This window comes from Dipodomys merriami, unplaced genomic scaffold (assembly GCF_024711535.1).
Source record: "Dipodomys merriami isolate MVZ:Mamm:240054 unplaced genomic scaffold, mDipMer1.0.p SCAF_2, whole genome shotgun sequence".
NCBI classification, from domain to species: Eukaryota; Metazoa; Chordata; class Mammalia; order Rodentia; family Heteromyidae; genus Dipodomys; species Dipodomys merriami.
Genome location: NW_027203381.1, coordinates 3,135,534 through 3,156,496, shown reverse-complemented (window position 1 = coordinate 3,156,496; position 20,963 = coordinate 3,135,534). Strand labels below are relative to the sequence as shown.

The 20,963-nt window shown below is 48.6% G+C and overlaps 2 protein-coding genes across 2 annotated transcripts; both read right to left on the bottom strand.

Moving 5' to 3' along the window:
• Positions 1-12,456: 12,456 nt before the first annotated feature.
• On the bottom strand, positions 12,457-17,355 carry Cbln2 (cerebellin 2 precursor). The gene is made up of 3 exons (XM_070028969.1): positions 16,955-17,355; positions 14,352-14,471; positions 12,457-14,132 (listed from the first exon to the last, which is right to left on the bottom strand). The coding sequence occupies exons 1-3, from the start codon at positions 17,285-17,287 to the stop codon at positions 13,935-13,937; spliced, it is 651 nt and encodes a 216-aa protein (XP_069885070.1). The 5' UTR covers positions 17,288-17,355; the 3' UTR covers positions 12,457-13,934.
• An 856-nt stretch (positions 17,356-18,211) lies between these two features.
• On the bottom strand, positions 18,212-20,286 carry LOC138831533 (uncharacterized). The gene is made up of 4 exons (XM_070028603.1): positions 20,089-20,286; positions 19,231-19,630; positions 18,578-18,749; positions 18,212-18,262 (listed from the first exon to the last, which is right to left on the bottom strand). Exons 1-3 carry the CDS (start codon positions 20,284-20,286, stop codon positions 18,616-18,618), a joined length of 732 nt encoding a protein of 243 aa, XP_069884704.1. The 3' UTR covers positions 18,212-18,262; positions 18,578-18,615.
• Positions 20,287-20,963: the final 677 nt, after the last annotated feature.

The following is a 20,963-nucleotide window of genomic DNA, read 5'->3' as shown; positions in this document are numbered from 1 at the left end:
AAACCTGCCCTCTGGTCTCACCTTCCCGAGAGACAGCGTCGATGCCCCTTGTAAGTCTCTGGAGCCTTCCACTTCCCAAAGCACTACCACGTTTTGTACAGCATAAGAATTCCAGTACACTTATCCAAATCAATCCAAACCACAAGCTCTATGAGTTGGTAATTTATGTCCTCCCATCCCAAGGAACTTACCCTAATTAATAAATGAGTAAACCGAGCCTTCGTGGAATACATATTAAACCATCAAGATAAGTACTTCAGTGTTTGGTTTAATTTGACATTGCATACTTGGCCAAATATTATTAAATATATAAATTAAGCTTAACCTCAGAAATGTGTAAACTTGTAAATGTAATAAATAATTGATTTATGGAGTGAAAGGAAAAACTTTTTGCAAGATCTGCATCTGGCCACAATAGTCAATTAGAGAAAGAAGCTTTCAGACCTTATTGAAATTTTCCGATGCTAGCACTGACTTCTGCATGATGTCATGATCTATTATTGCATGGATCCCTGGCTGGCCAGTCTGGACTGGGGACAGTCAGCATGGGAGCAGGAACAAGTTAGCTTACCTCCAAGACTGGCATGGTCTGACTTCCATAAATATGTCATTTCCACCAGGGACTGCTCATTCCCCTGTGACAAACTTAACACATGCAGATCTCATCAACAATAGCAGATGCCATCATTAAGACTGATTTTATTTTCATATATTTTGAGTAGAGTTTGAAACCATTTTAGAATATGAGAAATGGAGAGTGACTATGCACAACCAGTTAAGACGTTAAAAAGAGTTTAATGCCATGTATTAGCTACATTCTCCAATGTGTCTCTAAAATGTAGTGTTGCTTGTTGCCAAAACCTTGCATGGTGTGTAACCGTTCCCCAGTTTCCAGACTAAATATGTTACATCAGTCAATGAATCAAATTAGATTTGACAAGGAATATTGAACCCTCATGGTTGCAGATTCAGATTTGTGTCTTGGATCTAAAACAGGATTTAGTTAAATACACAATAACCAAGTTCAGGAAGCGTGCTTTGGTTTCAGAATGCTGACTGACCTTGACAGATGAAGTTTGTTCATCCCAAGTGCTTCTCCCAGAACGATAATGCCTCTTTCCTCTCTGACCTCCACGAGGTACAGTGTCCACAGATTTGTCACCTATTGAAGGTGCCTCTTCTACAAATCAGAACTGAAATATGTCTAAGGTGCAGAACATTTGTTTTAAAAAAGTGAGATATGAATCATGTGGTGTTTTCAATTTCTTGCTTTCTGCATCGGTGCCATTATTTGCACTCACTGACATCCAAACATTGTCACCACCAGTCACGAAGTTCCTCCTTTATCCCCAGGACTCTCACTTTGACCACTTTATTCTTCCCCATTTTGTATTCCTTTCAGGACTTCAGCCATCTGGACACCTGCAAACATCTGCCAGTCAGCCTTCTTTTCTTTGGGTTCTGCTGTTTGCACATTTGCTGCATGCTATTGATGAATTAACCAGTCTATGACTCCATTTCCATTGTGTTGTCCATGAAAAATTATCAGTTAATTATTGCTAGACTCCTGTTCATGCTTGTAAAGGAATTAGGGAGCTGAAAGGTTGTAAATGCTGGGAGGAAAAGAGGGCTGTGGAGGCCTGGTATATTACTGGAGAAGGCAGACTGGTGTAGGTGCCCTGGACAGAAGGCTGGGGGTAAATCAAACTTAGCACACAGGGCACACTGAATCCAGGCCAGCAGGCATGGTGTGGGTGTGGGCACCCAAGTGACAGCGTGAGACACAGACACCTGCCTAGCAAGTGTGGAACCCTGATTTCAACCTCCAGTCTCGTCAGTAAAGTTAAATAAAGTCCCTCATGGCTACAAGAGAGTAACTCAACAGCAGACTTTATTAGCAGATCCTAGCAAAATGGGATGAATTTCTGGTTTTTCAAGGACCCACACATATCCTAAATTTCCATTCTGCCAGGAAATGACTTCCCATACTTAATCCCACTCTGGATGCCCCTATAAGCCAGGAACCAGGTTATTTTTCTCTAGAGATCTTTGCAAGTATTGACTCCAAAGAGCCCACCGAAAGTCCCTAAAACTGACTATCATCTCAAATAGGACATCCAAGTCAAAGCCTTGCCAGTTGTCTTGTTACAAAGAGGACAGATTCTTATCAAGCAAATACAGAGTTGTGTTGTCAAAAATTCAGGAAGACTCCATGAGAGTTTCTAAATTCTGTAGGAATTAGCCAGGAGTGAAAAGTTAAATGTTAAATTTCTGTTTATAGAAGTATCATCTACTAAACATTATGAGTTATAGTTGAAAAGAAAAAAATCTAAAAACCGAAGAGTTTGTTATATCCAGAATCTAGATCATGAAAGAACCAGCAATTTTCCAAACAAAAGCCCCCCAAGGCATACTACCTCTTCACCAGTTCCCTCAGACTTATGCAATCACTTCCCATTTGCCCCATCCATGGTGGATGCGTTCAGAGATCACTCAGCATCTCCACCGGAGTCCTGCAAATCCTCAGCCTGACATCAAATGCCTGTGCGCAGAACACCTGTGCCTGTCTGAGTTTTCCAGTAGTCTCAGCACTCCCTGTTGAGTGGAGAGGAAGCACTATGGCCAGCAGCTCATCACAAATGCTTTGGGAGAAGGAGATATTGAGGGGGGGGTCAAGCATTGGTGGCTCAAGCTTCTAATTCTACCTCCTTGAGAGGCTGAGAATGAGAGGACTGTACTTCAAGGCCAATCTGAGGAGAAGTGTTCACAACACCTCTGGGTCTAGGGGCTCCACCAGTCCCCATTAATTATCTAGGAGGTCGAGATTGGGAAGATTGAGGGTCAGCCTGAGCAGAAAATCCAATGAGATTCTACCTCCACAAATGGCAGCCAGAAACAGTGGTCCGTGCCTGTGATATCAATGTTGACAAGCCTAAAGTGGGTGGATAAATGCCCTGAGAAAGGAGTCAAGCCCATATCTGTGAAATGACCAGGACTTACACTGCTGGAGGCGAGGCTCAAGTGATAGAGGGCCTGCCTAGCAAGCTCAAGGCCCCGTGTTTAAACTCAGCACTGCTCAAAACAAAAAGAGAAAATTAGAATGAAAGAAGAGTGGCTTTGTTAAGGATTTGAATACTTCACTTAACAAGAAGATAGATGGATAGATAGATAGATAGATAGATAGATAGATAGATAGATAGATAGATAGATAGATAGATAGATAGATAGATAGATAGATAGATAGACAGACAAAGAGACATTCTGAAATTATAGTACTACTGTGCCAAAATAAATATATTATGAAGTATGTTCTAATTCGATTTGTGAACCTCAGAAAATTTCTGAACTGCTTAATTAGTACCATTTACTCTATAAATGTAAAAACAGTTAAGCGTCCCTTCCTATGGGTGTGTTCCTGGGACTGAACAGACCAGACAGGCTTCCTGTTTCCAGCATCTTCCTTTTTCTAACGAGAGAGGACAAATCCTTTGATATTTTTCAGGTTCCTCTGGGAAACCTCACGGCCAGCTCACCTCCATCAGGAAGAGTTCCTGTGGGAGCTGATTCTGGTAAGTAAGGCAAATGTAAAATATATCACAAGTTTGAACTTTTAATTAAATAAGATCCTCAGAAAATGCTAATTAAGCTTCCTATTTAGCCATAGTGATAATAAAAATAATTCAGAATACAGACATAGCATAATTGCCCACAAAAACACAACACAAATTCTGTTTAAAAAAAAAAGTAGTAAGAAGACCCAATTTTCTTAAATAATCAAGGACAAAAAACATCCACATAGAAAACAAGGAACCACTCTCAGAAGACACTGACACTCTTCCGAACAGGCTAAAGATAAACAAAACTTCCTAACCACAGAACACAATCCAAGAAAATTTATTTGAACAGAGAAGACCTAATTCTTGTGCAATCAATATTAAGCATTAAAAGAGGTCCAAAAACATTTCTAATAAACTGACTGATAAAACCAGAAGGACGTTTGGGTAAATTGCTATATTTCTGTGAGGTTTAGGAACATTTAATTTAAATAAGCATTGAGTGCCATAAGGCATTGGAGTTGCGCTTCTTTTCGGGGGTTTATGAGTTCATTGCTAATAGCGTCGAGAGGCAGAGAAGTATCACACATTTCACTAGTCCACACTTATCTAAGCTTACATGCAGTGCGCTGTCAAACCTGTAGAAGGGAGTTCCTAGCAGCCTCTCTCCTACACGCAGGGAATGTGAGGCCCTATGCCAGATGCTAAAGCAGAGGCTTCCCAACGGAGCTAGAAATTTCTTGCTTAGAGGTTAGACTGGAGATTCCTACTCCAAAAGGGCCAACAAGATGTTCTGGAGGTCCATCCTCAGACAGACCTGGGGACAGGGACACATCCTGAGTTGTGCCATGTGCCTTTTTAGACTCTTGAATCACTTCATGAAGGCCCAGAATGGGTCTTGTTGAAAAGAGAATCAGAAGAATTGGTTTAGATTAGGTAAGAAGAGTGTGTCTGTCACTATCAAACCACCAAACAGTTAAAGTATCTACTATCTATGTATCTGTCATCTATGTACACATGTATGTAAGTGAATATCCATGTAGCATCTATATATTTATCATTTATTTATCATCAATGTATCTATCTATTCAGCCATATATATCATCATCATCATCAATATCATTTATCTACTCTACCAATCTATCAATCCATCTATTTATTTAGCATTATTTATATCATCTATGTACCAATCATTTGCATATCTTTCATCTGTTTGTCTTCATCATTTATTTCTCATCTAATATATGAATGTATCTATCCATCTGTCATTCACTTATCATTTATCGTCCCATTGTATTCATCTATACATCATCTTTATATCAGCATTTTTTTCAGTATGCTCTGTTACATTTTTGACATATTAATTTTTAATAGACCAGAATTATTCTAGTTGCCAAGTGCACATTCTTGGAGTCATGTTCTGGGCCCACCCCAGTAGAAACTGCCCCTGCCTTCTGAGGACAAGGCATCGCCCTGGCCCATCCCCCGCTGTGGCCACAGCCTGACACATCACCTGCTGTCTGGTTATGGGAACTCTCAGATGTTTTGTAACTAAAAGAAAAACCTCCAGAGTTGGCATATACAGAACCTTCTCTGGTGCCAAAACGCTATCAATAAACCACATCAACATGTTCTTCAGTAATAGCATTAGAAAATAACATTGATTATCTTACGGGCCACTATGCTCAACTTGAGAGTATTTAATTTGAACTTATCTGTTTCAACTAATCTTTAAAAAGATTATCAGTATCTTATGGGGAAAAAACCAAAACAGTGAAGATCTCAACTTACTTTGCATTCATTTGAGATTTTCTTAAATCACCTCAATTCTTTGTGAAGTAAAAGCTGTCTATACCTGGGCTGGCTTCCCTCCCTGGAGGATGGGTTGGGTGTGTCTCAAGTGGTAGAGCATCAGTGTACGGCCCAGAGTTTTACACACACACACACACACACACACACACACACACACACACAGACACACACACTTAGTGCAACCACTTGTCAGCCTGCTTTAGCGTCATGTGCTCATCTTCTGTTATGCAAGTTGTGATCATGCCACTTGTGTGATTCTAGAGGACTTCTGGATTCACTTCTCCAGTCGGAGGAGGAGGAGGAGCCAAAGCTTCGTGAGACCAGACTCCTTTGCGTCTTGCACTTGGCTTCATTCTAACCAGCAATCTGTGCCCTTTATAGAAGACACACTGTCGTTGCACAATGAGCTGTTTATATTTATAAATGGGAGCTCTTTTGAGTTTGTCTTTGCTTAGGCAAGAGGAATAAAAGAAAAACATTTCCATGACCATTTTCTCCATGGGGAATGAAGACTGAACAAGTGGGAAACCAAACTTCAAACTTGATTGTTTCTGACGTAGACAGCTTAGTAAATTTATATTTCACTGCAGCGATTGCAGTATTTCTGATATCATTATGAGAGAGCTACATTTAATATCTGCAGCCTGTGAGACTGCATTTTTGAACAATGTGTTACTGAAATAGCTGTGATGCAGATGTGTGCTTAGTGGTACTGCACAGCTGTTGTTTCTTTGTTTGTTGTTTGCTGGACAAAATGATTGTTTGCATAAAACCTATGTGTTAAGATGGTCAGTCCAGTCCATTCTCTGAAGAGAGAGTCCAAGATTCAAACCCCACCTCTGAGACTTTGACCAGGCCCTTCAATCACGTTAAGCCTTCTAGTCCCTATCTGGTGATGAAGAGTGAAGACACAGGACGGTCCTTGTCTAGCCTCATAATGGTGACCAGCTCCACTGGAGCTGACCCTCAGCCCCACCTGCAACCACACTCCTGGCATCTGCAAAATCCTGCAAACAAAGAGAAGGCACTGGGACAGCACAACCATGATGCTACACAACGTTCACGCAAAGACCCGAAGCCCTCAGAGGCAAAAATGGGAAGACCATTCAGCCCATCTTTCAAGTAAGACTGCATTTTGTTTGCACTTTTTATTTCAAAGATGTTTGAGATATGAGTAATGGAGTCCAGAATTAATTCCTTGACCTCAAAACATCAAGAAATCTTTCTGAAGTCTTGAAATTATGCAATTACGCCCATTTGCATTTGGCAAAAATAAAGCCACATGTCTCTCTCCCTCCCTCCCTCTCTCTCTGTCTCTGTCTCTGTCTCTGTCTCTGTCTCTGTCTCTGTCTCTGTCTCTCTCTCTCTCTCTCTGTCTCTCTCTCTCTCTCTCTCTCTCTCTCTCTCTAACTTGATGTATGGGAATTCCCAGAGGCCCCTCTCTAGAGCTTTTTTGCATACTAATTATCCAATGGTTTAAATCACACCAGCAGCACCATCTATTGGGGAGTTTTTGAGTGTTTTTTCCCCATCAGAAACAAATGATTCTACAATTCTGAAAAAAAATAAGCAAAATAAATCAGAAATCATTTCAATATTTCATTACAATAAATTCATTTACATAAGCACTTCCTTCTTATGAACATATGCAGGAATTGGTGAGAATCCTAAGTAAAATCACATGACATCCCCCTCCTATTTGGTACCATATATTTGAGACGTGTTTTTTTTTTTTAATTTTTAAAAAGTAATAGGCCTTTGGGGAATATAAGCCTTCCCTAATTACCATGATCTAATGCACGCAAGCCTTTTGCCTGCTAATAACTGGGGAGATGTGGAAATTTCCTTTTAAAAATCCATCCCTCGTCAGTCTTTTGTGCCAAGGTAATTCAGATGCAGGGGACAGAGAGCAGGCTAGGCCACAATCCACTGATCATAACTTTCTATTGGATTTATAGCACCAGATGGCCTAATTATTCTCAACAGTTCTCAATCTCTGTCTGTCAGGGAGACCAGATGTAATTTCCACCTTCTGGCAAAATAAATTCCTAAGATTGAATACCAGAAGTAAAATGCAAAACACCAGATCAAATTATTGAAATAAAAAGTTAGGGGAATTGACCCTACAGACACATGCATGTAATGGCACCTGAGTCCATCATCCCAGGGATGGACGGAGTGCTCCGTGTAGGGCTCAGAGCCACACACAAGAGGTTGAGGAGATGATTGTAAATACTTCATGCATTCACACACACACACACACACACACACACACACACACACACACACACACACACACACAAGTATGCATGATTGCACAAGAACAGGATACACAGAAGTCATGTGTGTGTTTAGAAACATTCAATTCATGAAGTTAATATCTTGCAAAACTGAAGGCCAACATGACAAGCATGCACCCCATTCAATTCTGTATAAGATGGACTTCAGGTGGTACTGTTTGTACTGAACTACAGGCCTGCTTCTAAGAACCCTTCCCAGCAAGTCTCTGTCATTCCCAGACACACGCTACACAGAAGGCAAGCACCAACAAGGCAGCTTGCGTGGTTAGGCAGCACTCCTTTCCTGCACTGCTCCTACCCACTTGACCTTCAAGATCACATGGTGAAGTGCGTGGCCACTGGTTTGTCAAATACGGGAACTTGAACAGTATGGGAGGAAAGCGAGCGTGGAGGTTACACTTGGTAAAGCAAGAGAGGTTCACTATCCACTGGCAGTGCCAAGACAAAGACACTTCTTCCTATGTGATCAGAATGCTCTCCCACACCCACTCCAGCCCAAACCTGGCTGCTAGACTCTGGCCTCCGGGTGTTTCCACACGAACTATGAGCTCTAGCTGCACCCTGAGAGTGCTTATTTCTCTCTCCATCACTACTGTCAGCAGCAATAGCAACATGCTATCGAAGGCAAAGGAAGTATCTGTACCCTTGGCCCAAAAGAATAGATCAAGTTTTCTAAGCAATACAGGGTCCCCTTTCTTGGGTAGGTTATCATTTCAGAACCAAAACTACATCTCGACACAGTGCTGGGAATGGAAAGACAAATCACATTCTCATTGTAGGGTCCTAACTTCATTTTATAGGGTTAGACTACTCTCAAAAAACATGCATTTATGATCTAATAGTTACAAGATCGTAAGAACTAGCATCTCATAGATAAAATGCTTGCGAGTACTACTCTTAGATGGAATCTTTAAGTTCCATGTACTAATATTATAAGTGATTTTTTTTGGCCATAAGAAGAGCTTGCCAAATATGATTTAATTATATTTGAGATATTCATTGTACTAGGACATTCTGTTTCATAACAGCAATGTGCCCACAATCAAAACAAATGTGCATTGTATGTGTGTGTGTGTGTGTGTGTGTGCGTGCGCGCGCGCCAGTCCTGGGGCTTGAACTCAGGGCCTGAGCACTGGCCCTGAGAGTTTCTGCTCAAGCTTACTGCTCAACCACTTCCAGATTTTTTTGTGGTTAATTGGAAATAAGAGTCTCATGGACTTTCCTGCCCAGGCTGGCTTTGAACCATGATCCTTATATCTCAGCCTCCTGAGTAACTAGGATTAGAGACACAATGTGGGCATAATGTGGGTTTTTCAGTAAAAGGTCACAGAAATAACAGGATGCACAATTTATAGGGTACTTCAAGGAAGTAAAAGACTGGTTTAAGTATTTTTAAATGAATAAGATTAAATGGACATGCAAAGTAGTCAATATAGTGCAGCCCTCGAAAATATATCCTTCTCCACCCCAAGGTCTTTTACAAATGGATACAGAACCAAAAGGAGAAACTAGCATTCCTGAAGAATGGGAAGGAACAATGAGAATCCTTAGGGCAGGGCTGGTCAGGCTCTGTCACGAGGACCCCGTCTGCTAGGCCGTCCTGTCCTGTGTCATGCAGCCTTCCGACCCCGGGGAGTCCGGCTGCAGGCAGTGAGAGGTGGGCATGAAGATTTCTTTTCCAAATTAAGTTGTCACGGAGCTCATTTACTCCACACAGGGAGTGTGCGCAGGCCAGCTGATGAAGATGATTGATTTACGACACGTGAGATATGGAAGCCATTCTTGAGATAGGCGTCCAGCCAAACTCACTCAGGAAGATGACACAGGACCTGTAACACTGGGAGAAGGTGGCACTGCAGTGTTTGCCCTCGTAGACTTTAGCGTTCCGTCCTGGCTGGAGAGTGTGAGGAAAGATCATTTACTGAAGTCAGAGTTTAGTACAATGTTATTAGACAGACTCAGATGAGTGACGTTTTTCAAGTTTGTATTCAAGGGATGTTTTACAGAAGGGCTTTTAACCTTTGGGAGCATGGAACAATTCTGTCCAACTGCTTCACAGAGAGCCCTGATCCATCACGCTTAAGATACCTTTCAAAATGAATTGTATGCATACACACAATGTATATATTTTAAACCATATATATGTATATGTACATATATATGGTTTAAAATTCTAGGCAGACACACAGACTTTGCTAAGAATTGTGGCCATCACCAATTACTTTCTTCGCAGTGTATCAGAAAAGAGCTGCAAAGCACAGAATGAGGGAAAGGATAAAACCAAAAGCAAGTCCTGGTACCTTACTGTAGCACATTTAGCACACTTGCTCTTTAAGTGAGAGGACAAACAATGTTGTGAATCACATGAGCATGTGTAAGTTTTGTACTGAAAGTTTTAAATTCCTTCATAATATCCCACTTTAGTAGCCAAATGCCAGCTTAGGACTTAGCATCTTAATGACAAGTAAATTTCCATGAAGAAAGGCAAAGGGGCAAAGCTCATGGCAATTCTACAGTTAATTCTCTGGCTTTGCCTTTTATACAAGTATTTTTTAGAGAGTCTTTAGATGAATCTTTAGAATGATTCAATGCAACCTGCAGATTCTATGATCTCCCATATATTTTCATCACCTTGAAAATAATGTATTTTCATTTCATTTGCATGTTTGCATTATGAGATTATGATATTCTCCTATGTTATAGAAAAAGAAACATCATTACTTTGTTCACAGCAAAATTATCTTGCTAACATGTTTTCTTATAAAATATTGCAAAATATTGTCACATGAATTTCCCCCTCATATTCCAGGAGAATGTAGCCAATCTATTTTTAAAAATAACAACATCATGTTAAAGGACCAGCTATATATGTTCATGTGTTCACAGGCAGACAGCATATAGGTAACATTTACTAAGTATGTGAATACTGTCATTTCCTTGAGTTCAAGACGGTATTGCAAGCAAAATTAAAATATTCAGCAATATATATATTTCAAATGCTCAATATAACTAGATTTTGCTAATTTTGTCAGATGAGCTAATCACATCCTGTAGAAATGTAGGTAATTTCACTTATACATGAAGACACATATCAAAGATATGTACAAGGATACAAACAAGGTTCAGGAATCTAGAACTGAGTCATCATGGTTATGTTAGCAAATTAGAATATATTTTAAAGGTTATGAAAATATTTCCTTAAAAGCACTTATAATTTAGTAAAACTGACATTTATTGACCAGAGCAACTTACTACTACTAAAATGCCATAACATTAATTATATACATGATGTCATTTTTGCTTGCTTCAGAAAATCTATAATTGTCTACTGATAAATGTTGGCAGTATGTACTGGAAAAGAAAAGTGAGCACGTATTCCTCAGGAGCTAAACAGCAGAACTGAGGAAGGACGTAAAAGGTGTGGATCGTGACACTATGATCACCATTAAAAATCAAATTAAAGACTTCAATATTGTTTCGTAGCTTTAAGTATCTTTTGACACACATGGAAAAGTTCTTCCATTCACGAGCTCCCTTCTGTCAGCAATTCACTTAAAACTATCTTCATCAATCACACTGTGTGCTTTCCCCGGAACCCCCTCCCTGCTGTGTTAACAGAGTACATCTGGGGGCACTCACTACCGCCCCCTGGGTGGGCTGACCAGGCCTTGTTGCTTAACATTGCTCAAAGATGTTTAGCCAAATACAACCCAGGCAGATGCAGGTAGACCAACTTCAGAGACAAAATCTGAAGGCCTGAGTCTAAAGTAGCTTCAAGCATTCATACCAAGAAAGGAAAGACAGAAGTAGTAGAATCACTTATCAATTTTATCCCTAATATAAAATAAACACTAGAAAACTTATTTTCAAATTGATCAGATTAGTATCTTATTATCCAGTATAAGTAGATAATAATCTGTATGGGATAAAAATGCTAACACCAAGGACCACTTACATAAGTGATAAAAGTAGATACTTATGAAGGATATAAGTACTCAGAAATCCTTCTGAAGTACAATATTTTCCTCTCAGAAGCTTCCTGTTTGTGTTAAATTGGGCATAAAGTTAAGTATGTGAGGAAAAGAAGATTAATATAAACGGGACACACTGCAGCTCCTTTTCATGTCGCCAGCATCCATAAACAATGCTCAGGTTTAGAAGTATCCTCTAGTTACAGAGTCTAAGTACCTAAATCCTTTTTTTGGTTGATTTTTTTACCCCTCACCAAACAATAGTATCCTACTCTGCTGTTCACTGCAAGACAGCGGAACTTAATCAAACTATAGATTTCCTCATTTACCCCTCCCCGACAAGCATGTGCGTGTGCGCACCCACACCCACACCCACCCACCCACCCACACACACACACACACACACACACACCTAATTGAAAAAGAAACCCAGGACTTGTCCATTTTCACACAGAAGTCAAGTCTCTCATATGCTGGTGTTTTGTTGTTTTTTTATATCACTCATCACTAATGGAAATGTTAGGTCTTGTTTATACCACCATCAAAGACAATAAATGATAAAAGCAAACCACCTACCCACAAAACCTGAAGGCTCTTATGTATCCCCTCCAAACTTTCCAGCTTGAAAAATACCAAAGTATCAACTCATGGGGTTTCTACTTGGGTCATATTCATCTAAACTCACAGTAGCCTCTGCACACTCAGGAATCTCTGTCTGTTTGTGTGCTTTTTAAAAAGACACAGTATCCTCATGCTTTTGCTGCTTGGATTTTACTTCCTCTTATTAGGGAGACGGTGTAGAGGGATCAAAGCAAGCCAGACATCAAACCCATTTATTCTGAATCTTAAATTATGAGTTTTATCATCAATATTTTGGTTACACTGTTACACAAAGGACAAATTAACATCCGGTTTGAGGTCTCTTTGATTGCTTTGGGATTAGTGACATTTCCTTGGCACACAAATCCTGCACCCAACCCTCAGCTGCCTCGTGAAACACTGAATCTGCACCAGGTGCCAATCAAGCAAGATTTGTAAAACCACTCCTGGGTTAGCGGCAGCAGCAGTACCTTCCGTGCTTGTGACTTCCAGTTGGCTTCCAGCCAGGTGCATCTGAGAGAGTGTCAACTCATTCCTGTCCTTGGCAGACCAAAAGAAGATCGAAGAAGAGGGGCTGATGCTCTCTCTCCGCCACACCTGACAGCCGGGCACGCTTTCAGCGGTGGATCCAGATAAAACGAGACACACTGAGGAGACACTCTCGGTGGACAGGTGTTTACGGGATTTGGTTATTACAGCTCCACTCAACTTATCGGGTTCAGTCCCTCCCAGACATGCCAGGTTCTTAAAGGAACCCAGAGCATAAATTACAAAAATAAAGCAAAATCCAGGTTGCGGATTCTAAAGGTGCGTTTCAGAGAATTTCAGGAAGCAGCAGCAGCAGCAGCAGCAAAAACGGTCCCTGTTGGCTATTGACAACTTTGAGAGACAGGTCCTTGTTTTGTGGTGTGTTCCCATCCAGGAACCAAGAATGCAGGTTTGTGTTTTGTTTCCTTTGATCTCATCCAGGAACTCCACATACACTTTTCACTTTCCCATCCCAGCATGAAAACTAAAAGTGGGATAGAGGAGGGGAGAGCCAAGCCTGATAAGAAAAGTGAAGCTGCTGGAAAAAAGAAAAAAAAAAAAAAAAAAGAAAACACAAACTATACAAAACGAAAAGTCGCAGTCCAATCGTGCAAAATTTGCTTCTGTGGATAAAGCACTTGTCAACAGGTTCACGAAGCCCCGCCCCCTCCCCATCCTCCCATCCACCCAGGGGACAACACAGAATGCAAGTGAAGCGGCTCTTGGTTCTTAAGGCTACACAGACACACACAGAACACACGGCAAGGGCTGTCTTGCTCTGAGTCCTGGCCATCACCCGCTGTCCACCCAGGGTCAGCAGCATTCTTCCCTCAGCACAGGGACACAATGTACAAACAAGAGGAGGGACATCCCAGCAAGAGAATCCCCTACTGACTTTACAATCACAGGTACAAATTGCTCCCATGGATCACTTCATTTCTCCTTGAGACCTTGTTGCCTAGACCTAACAAGAGGCCAGGTTCCCGAGGACGTGTCCATATTCAAAAGAATATTCAAAGCTTCCAGAGGAGGTCATTCCACTGCCACAGTCTGACGGGAGGTGACAAACCAGTTGTCCTTGGCGGGCAAATTCGGGGTGTCACGGGGAAAAGGCCAGGCCGATCCTCGGGGGCGGCCTGCAGCAATCCCACCGTGCAGGTGGCCTGCGTCTATAGCGGAAACACCAGGAAGCCGGAGAACGTGGAGTACTTCCAGCCCCCCATGAGGTTGCCCCGCTCCAGCTTGAGATGCACCTTGTCCTCCCTCTCCATGAGCAGCAGGACGCCATTGCTGGCTGCCTCCCGGGTCACGTCCTGATCCCCGGCGAATGCCGAGATGACTGGGTAGCCATTCTGCATCAAGCTGACCTGCAAGGCACAGAGGAACACTCAGCAGATCACCCATGACCCCAACCCTTGCAAGCCTGAGCCCGATCCCTCCAATCCCTGCCTTTCCTGGGGAGGGGTCCACGGTGAGGGTCTGACCACCAGCACAGCTTGCTGGGGCCTCAGCCATGGGCAAAGCTTTCCCAGGACGATGGGCGGGGGGGAGGGGGGAGGAGGGCGGCAGTGCTCATGGCTACGCACCTGGATGGTTTGTCTGTTATACACTTTGACCACGTGGAAGCTGAAGCTATAGATCCCTTTGCGGGGGGCTACGAATATGCTGGAGGCAAGGTCAAAATGGTTGCCAATATTGACTAAGACCTGAAAGAGAAGAGGGAACAGAGCTGGCACCTCAAGCCCCACCTCCGCCCGGCCTCTGCTCCCCATCAGGATCACCAACACCAACACCAGGGTGCCCAGAGCCTGCACAGAGACTCAGCACTCACACGGTCCTCCTGGGGAAAGGCATGACCAAGGTTAAGCCACAAGACAGCACGGACACAGCCCACAGGTACTGTAATGGGTTCTAATTAGTAAAGATCTGAGCACATATTTTATTTATGTACTAAGAAAATGGATGTGAATTTTCTGTGTTCGGTGGTAAGCGAGGGAGAGAGGGAGGGAGGGAGGGAGGGAGGGAGGGAGGGAGGGAGGGAGGAAGGGAGGGAGGGAGGAGGCAGAGAGTAAAGTCAGAAAATGCACTATAAATGCAGCCTGATCCTGGGGACTGATTGTGGTCATAGGAATTGCAACATAATGCGCTTTCACAAACAAGGTCCTTGCCAAATGAAGAGAGAAAAGCCAACGGAGCACGAGGCCAATTCAATGAGGTCACTCCTGTGAGATCAAGCCCCAGACTAACCCTAGAGCAGACGCTATGTCCCAGGCCCTCAGAGCACACAGTTGGCACTTGGGAATGGATGTGGAGTGGAAGGACTTTGTAAACTAGCACTGCTGCTCCTGTAACTAACCCTGAAAAAATAGGAGTGAAATGGTGGCCCACATAGCCTGAGCTCTAAGGGAAATCCAGCCTGCAAGATTAACAACAGAGCCACGCACCCGACAGACCACAGGAGCTCATAAGAAGGATAAGCATTCCACAGCGTTCCAGCAGAGTTGGAAGAGCAGCAAGGCCCTCTCAGAGGACCTGGTTTTCTTGGAGATATGTTGCTGAAGACAGAACCTGGCCATCTTGTGTGGTGTCTATCCCTGTTCTTCACACACAAATCACCACACAATTGATTGAACATGTTAAATGGCCTACTAGGGGTTCTTGGAAAGAGTCAATGTCTAATTCCTTCCTGGCTTCCCGATAGTCACGTGATCAGGAAATAGGCCCCCTGCCGTGGCCTCTTCCACTCGCAGCTCCCCCAAAGGCAGGGGCTGTGGGGCTGTGCTGCCAGTAACCACAGCAGTGGCAGGAAGCAGTGCGGCAGCCTCCGCCAGGCAGGTGCATCTCACACACATTCTGCTCCTCCCCTGCTGGGCATGGAGCACCTCAAGCTGCCAGTTCCGTGTCTCCCACAGGCCATGTGCCCAGTGCCCAGCGCCCAGCACAACCCTTCAAACAAGCTTAAAGCATTCTCTGCCCGCCAGCTCAGAGCCGCTTCTTCTCTCCCCCTCAACTGAGAGGCAGGTTTCCAGTCTGGAGAGGTTATGGTAAGTCCCTCAGAGGTGGTAACAGAGGACTGAACCTCAGTGCCTCCCTGGTGGAGCCAGCCCAGGGCAGGTCCTCCCACCGTGGCGGAAGACAGCTCCTCTGTAACCTCAGAACCACCCCTACTGGGCCTGACCTGAGTCCCAGTCGGCTGGGTACGCCAACCGACCGACCTGGTGGTGTGAAGACCTGTGAAGATGATTAAGGCCCTGGCAGGTATAAATTAGTATGTTATAACGGCAGCACCTTAAGAAAAATGTATTTCCTGGATGCCTATTTCACTAGTCTTCCCTTATCTGGAAGTGAATAGATTGCTTTATGCTTTGTAAATAAAAACGTAACCGTAACGGCAGAAAATTATTTTTACACACACACACACACACACACACACACACACTCAAGCAATCCTTAACTACCTGGTGAGTGTCAATCTTTGTACTTAAGGTTTGAGTAATGTTAATATGTCTATACTTGGATCCTGTGCAGAGACATGCAGTAATGGCCCAGAATTCTATTATTTTATAAAGCGACCATATTGGTAAAAAGATTTGATTGCCCAAAGTCTAAAAACTACTATAATATTTTCAACTTTTGTGGGGGAGTAGGAAAAAAAACAAGTTGGAGGATCATGCACAAAAAGGTCATGACCTTTAACCCTGAGCATGAACCATCCAGAGTCACTAACACCTAATCATGGCTGTAGCTTCTGCAGAAGTGACTTAAAACACTTAAGCAACCGTTCTCACCTAGGTAGCCGGATTACTTATTCTCTCCAAGTAATGGGTGTGTGCACAGTCTGCCTTCCACTGACTGGGCAGGCTTGCGGTGCATTTGCACATCCTCTTGGTGTGTGTGTGTGTGTGTGTAAAATCATCCCCGCGCCTTTCCCACTCACTTTTCTTGGAAATAAACACTCTCTTCCCCGCCCAGCGGGGAAGCCAAGCTATGTACAGACGCCCATCCATCTTCCCAGCACGGTGGGGTGGCGGTTCCCAGTGTCAATGCCAGCCAGCCCCCCCCCCCGCCACCTCACCCACGGGCCCCCTCGGGGAGTCACGCTTCGGACCCGGGTTTCATGGGCGTCTCAGGACGCAGGGGTGGGGGGAGAGCATGGACATGCGGGCGTGGGGCCCGGGACGCCGCTGACCTGGTCGAAGTAGATGGTCATGGTGCGGTTGCTCATCTCGGACGGCTCGTGGTTGGTGCTGCGCGTGGCCGAGAAGGCCACCTTGGCGCTGCCCGAGCGCACGGAGATGCCGAGGGACGAGGTGACGGCGCCGTCGGCCGACGGGCTGGAGTCGCACACCACCAGGCACTTGCCCTCCAGCACGATGGGCTCCGTGTCGTTCTGCGCCCGCACCGGGCGGCCGGCGGGCAGCAGCAGCAGCAGCAGGGCCAGCGCCGCCCCCAGGCCAACGCCGCCACCGCCACCGCCGCCACCGTCGGCGGGGTCGCGCGGCGCCCCCCGGCGCCCGGGCATGGTCAGCCGCGCCCGCGGCGGGGCCGCGGGGAGGGAGGAGCGCCGCGGGGCGCGGGGGCACGCGGGGCCCGAGGCGCCTCGGGCCTGGTCCCCTCCCCGCTCTGAAGGTCGAGGCCGGGGCTTCTCAGAAGGACGGAGCCAGCGGACCTGTCGGAGCACAGAACCCGAGCCTTAGGGCTTGCGGGGGCGCACTGGGGGCCCCGCCGAGGGCCGGTGCCTGGATCCCGGCGCCGCCACCACGTCCCCAGCGGGCACAACAGGTCCCGGGCGGCGCGGGGAGTGCCGGGGCGCGCGGGCCCCGCCGAGCCGCAGCCCCTCTCCCCTCACCCCGGTCGGAGTCCTCAGCGCCGCCCCCGGCCCGCCAGCCACCGTCCAGGGGTGCGGGTGCGGGTGCGGGACGCAGGCGGGAACGAAACGCAGATTCCCTCAGCGTTGCCTGGGGATCCGCCCGAGCGCCCCGCTTCCTCACCCTGACCCCCGAAGTGTGTTTGCAGGAGATCCGTTTGGTTAGAGCAAAAAGACAAGCAATAATCCCACTCCACGCACCATGGCAGGGCGCGAGGAGCTGGCAAGGCGGGAGAGGAGCCGCGGGGCGCACGGAGGCCACGGGGCCGTGGGGCCGGACACGAAACCTCCAGACACAAAACCCCCGCGACGGGCGCGACGGGCCCCGCGCGCTGTCCGCGCCCCCCCCCCCCCCGGCCGCCCTTCCTTCTCCGGCCGCCCCGCGGGCGCCGGCCCCGGGCTTCGTCCCCACTCCGCAGGCGGCCGGTTCTCCTCGTCTCGCGCCCCGATGCCCCTCTCCCAAGTTGTTTCTCCATCAACGCCCGATCCTTCCCCGAGGACAGCGAGGCGCCTCCCGCCCCGGCTCCGGCTCCAGTCCCGCCCGCCGGTCCGAACCAGGGCGCGGGGCCGGGTTCGCTTACCCGGAACCTCCATGGCGAGCGAGCGAGCGCGGCCGTCCACCAAGTTGTTCTGCTCGGAGAGAGAAACGAGGCGTGCGGGAGCCGGCGGGGGACGGCGGGGAGCGCGGCCCTGCGACCTGCGCCCCGCGCGCGCCCAGGGACCGCACCGCCCCGCCCCGCCGCTTCGCCGCGCCCGGCCCCGCTCCGCTGCGCACCCCGCCCCGGCCCCCGCCGCTCCCCCGGGAAGTCCCCCTCCGCAGGTCCCTCGCGCCCCGCGCGCACACCGGGCCCCCCAGCCCCGGCCTCCCCTCGGGTCTCCAAGTACACTGCGCGCGTCCCGGGTCCCCCGGCCCGGCCGCCCGCGCCCCGCGGGTCCCGCGCTCACCCCACGCCCCGGGCCGGGCCGGGCCGGGCGGAAGCCGCCTAGAAGCCTCTCCGAGCCCGCGCGCCCCGGGCAGCGCCCGCCGCGTCGTGGTGTGCGATCTCCCTCCGCGCGTCCAGGGTGAACGGCGCGGCCACGCTCATCCTGAGCGAGGAAGACAGTTTCCCGCTGACGGCTTCAAGAAAAAGCAAAATGGGGTGGAAAGAGAGGGAAGCAACACCCAGAAAAGCCGCGGAGGCTCGGCCCGGGCGCCCCGGTGCCGCCTCCCGCTCAGGCCCCGGCCGGTCCGCGCGGGGGCGGAGGAGCCGCCGGCGCCTCGCAGGCTCCGGGCGGGCGGAGAGCGCGCTCACGCCGAGCTGGGTGACTCGGAGGCCGGCTCGGGGGTTCTGACGACCCCGGGAGGCGCGCGGGGCTCTGAGCCGCGGCGCCCGGAGCGCGGGCAGGCGCGCAAGCACGGGCGCCGGGCGCCACCTAGGGGCCGCGGCGCGCTCCTGCCGCGGGCTGCGGGCGGGAGAGTCCGCCCCGGCGGAGCGAGGGGCCGGCCCCCGGGACGAGGACCCGGGCTCCCCCCACCCCGTGTCCCCAGTCACCCCCTCCCCAGAGCAGAGCCGGGCTCCGGCAGAACGTGCGGGCACCGGACACCCCGGGCTGCCCACCGTCTTCCCCGGAGTCGGCCGCGCGCTGCGTGCCTCCGCTCCGCTCCGCTCCGGGGAGCTCGGGGCCGCGGCCGCCGCGCGTCCCGGCTGCCCGTGCTTCCCGCGCTGTGTCCTCCGCGCGCCGCTGGCGGGCGCTGGGCGGTGCGGGCGCCGGCCCCGCCTCGAACACGCACCCCGCCGAACCGGAGGTGCATTCGAGAGCCCGAGCTCTCAGAGCGCGGCTGGCCGGTGCCCGGCGCCCGACTCGGTCGCCAGTGAGCCCCTGGCCGCTTCCCGGCGCGGTTCCTGGCCGCGGACCGCGCGCGCTTCTCCTTCCTCCCGCCTGCGCCCCAGCCCGCCCGGCTATGCCGACGCCGCCCCCGCCCCCCGCCCCGCGCCGGCTCCACCCCGGGCCCGTGTGCTATTGGCTCGCGGGACTCTGCTCCCGGTTGAGCCCAGCGCCCGCAGCCTCCGGCCCGGGGTCGAGGCCCTGCGCCTCCCGTCTGCTCCGCGGCAGGAGGTGCGGGGCGCGCGCGCATTGCACGCGGTTCGGTGAGACCCAGGGCGAGCTGGAGGCGGGAGGGACGGGGGCTCAGGAAGTGACCCAGGGCCTCTCAGCCACGCGCAGTGGGCGACCCGGCGTCCGTGTGTCTGCCTGTCCCTGAGGACGGAGGACTGGGCTCTCGGCCTAGCGATGGAGCAGAAGCCGAGGGAATGGAACGGGACGATTCTCACTGGGTTTTTACAGGAGGGATGCATTGTATAACGGGACCTCCGTAGCCTGTCTTCCTCCCATGCTCCTTGCTGGGTGACACCTTCAGGTCGTCACATCTACCGAGTGTGCAAGTCACGTGTTTTATCTAACACTTGATGTCATACGAGGGACAGGGTACGTGAAGAACTTCCCTGGAGCGTTGTCATCGGAGGGGATAGAGCCGTGGGTGCTGGCCAATCAGCGTCCGCCTCCACGGTCCCGTCCGTGGCACACACAGTATTGGGGCAGCACCTCGGGACTCGCGGGCCCCTAAGCAGTTCGCTTAAGCTAGACTTCCAGATGGAGGCTTTGCCGGGGGCCATGGTCTGTCTGTCTGTCCATTCCCTGAGACAGACCTGACTCCTGCAGGCTGAGGAACACATGCAAACAACGACGGCGTGCCGGCTCTTTCCTGGATTTAGAAACGACCCGTTTACCGCCCGGTGTGATGGGTTTCCGTGTGACAGTTCACTGCACGTCTGCGCTGTGGAGTGGCGCATCAGGGTTGTTAGCGCTTCCCTCTCCTCAAACACTGCGTGCCCGCTTTGGGTTGATATGCACTAATGGTAGGTATTGATGTCTTGAGACATCAAGCGTGCAGTACGGGGGGGGGGGCGGGGGGCAGGGTATGGGGCTGGAGTTCTAATGGTGGCTTTGGCCCAGGACCAGAAGATTTGTCACCATTGCAGGGTGAGTGACTTGCCAGTAAACTATGGATGGGGTAAGTTTTAACCCGACATAAAGTAAATGGAACGCTTTCATCGCCTGGATCTCCGTAGAGCCATTTCTTTCTCTGTGGTGGGTTCTGAAGACATTTGGTAGCAGAGACTACATTATTTTATGACTGTGATGAGCTCTTGATCTCCAGCCTTCTTTGCAGCGACAGTAGCCAAGGAGAATGTCCAATCAACTCTCACAGGACTGGTCGGTGCCAGGGAGCAACTTGATGGGCAAGCTAAGAGGAGCTGGCTGTCCCTTGGGAGCCATTCGTCTGACACAA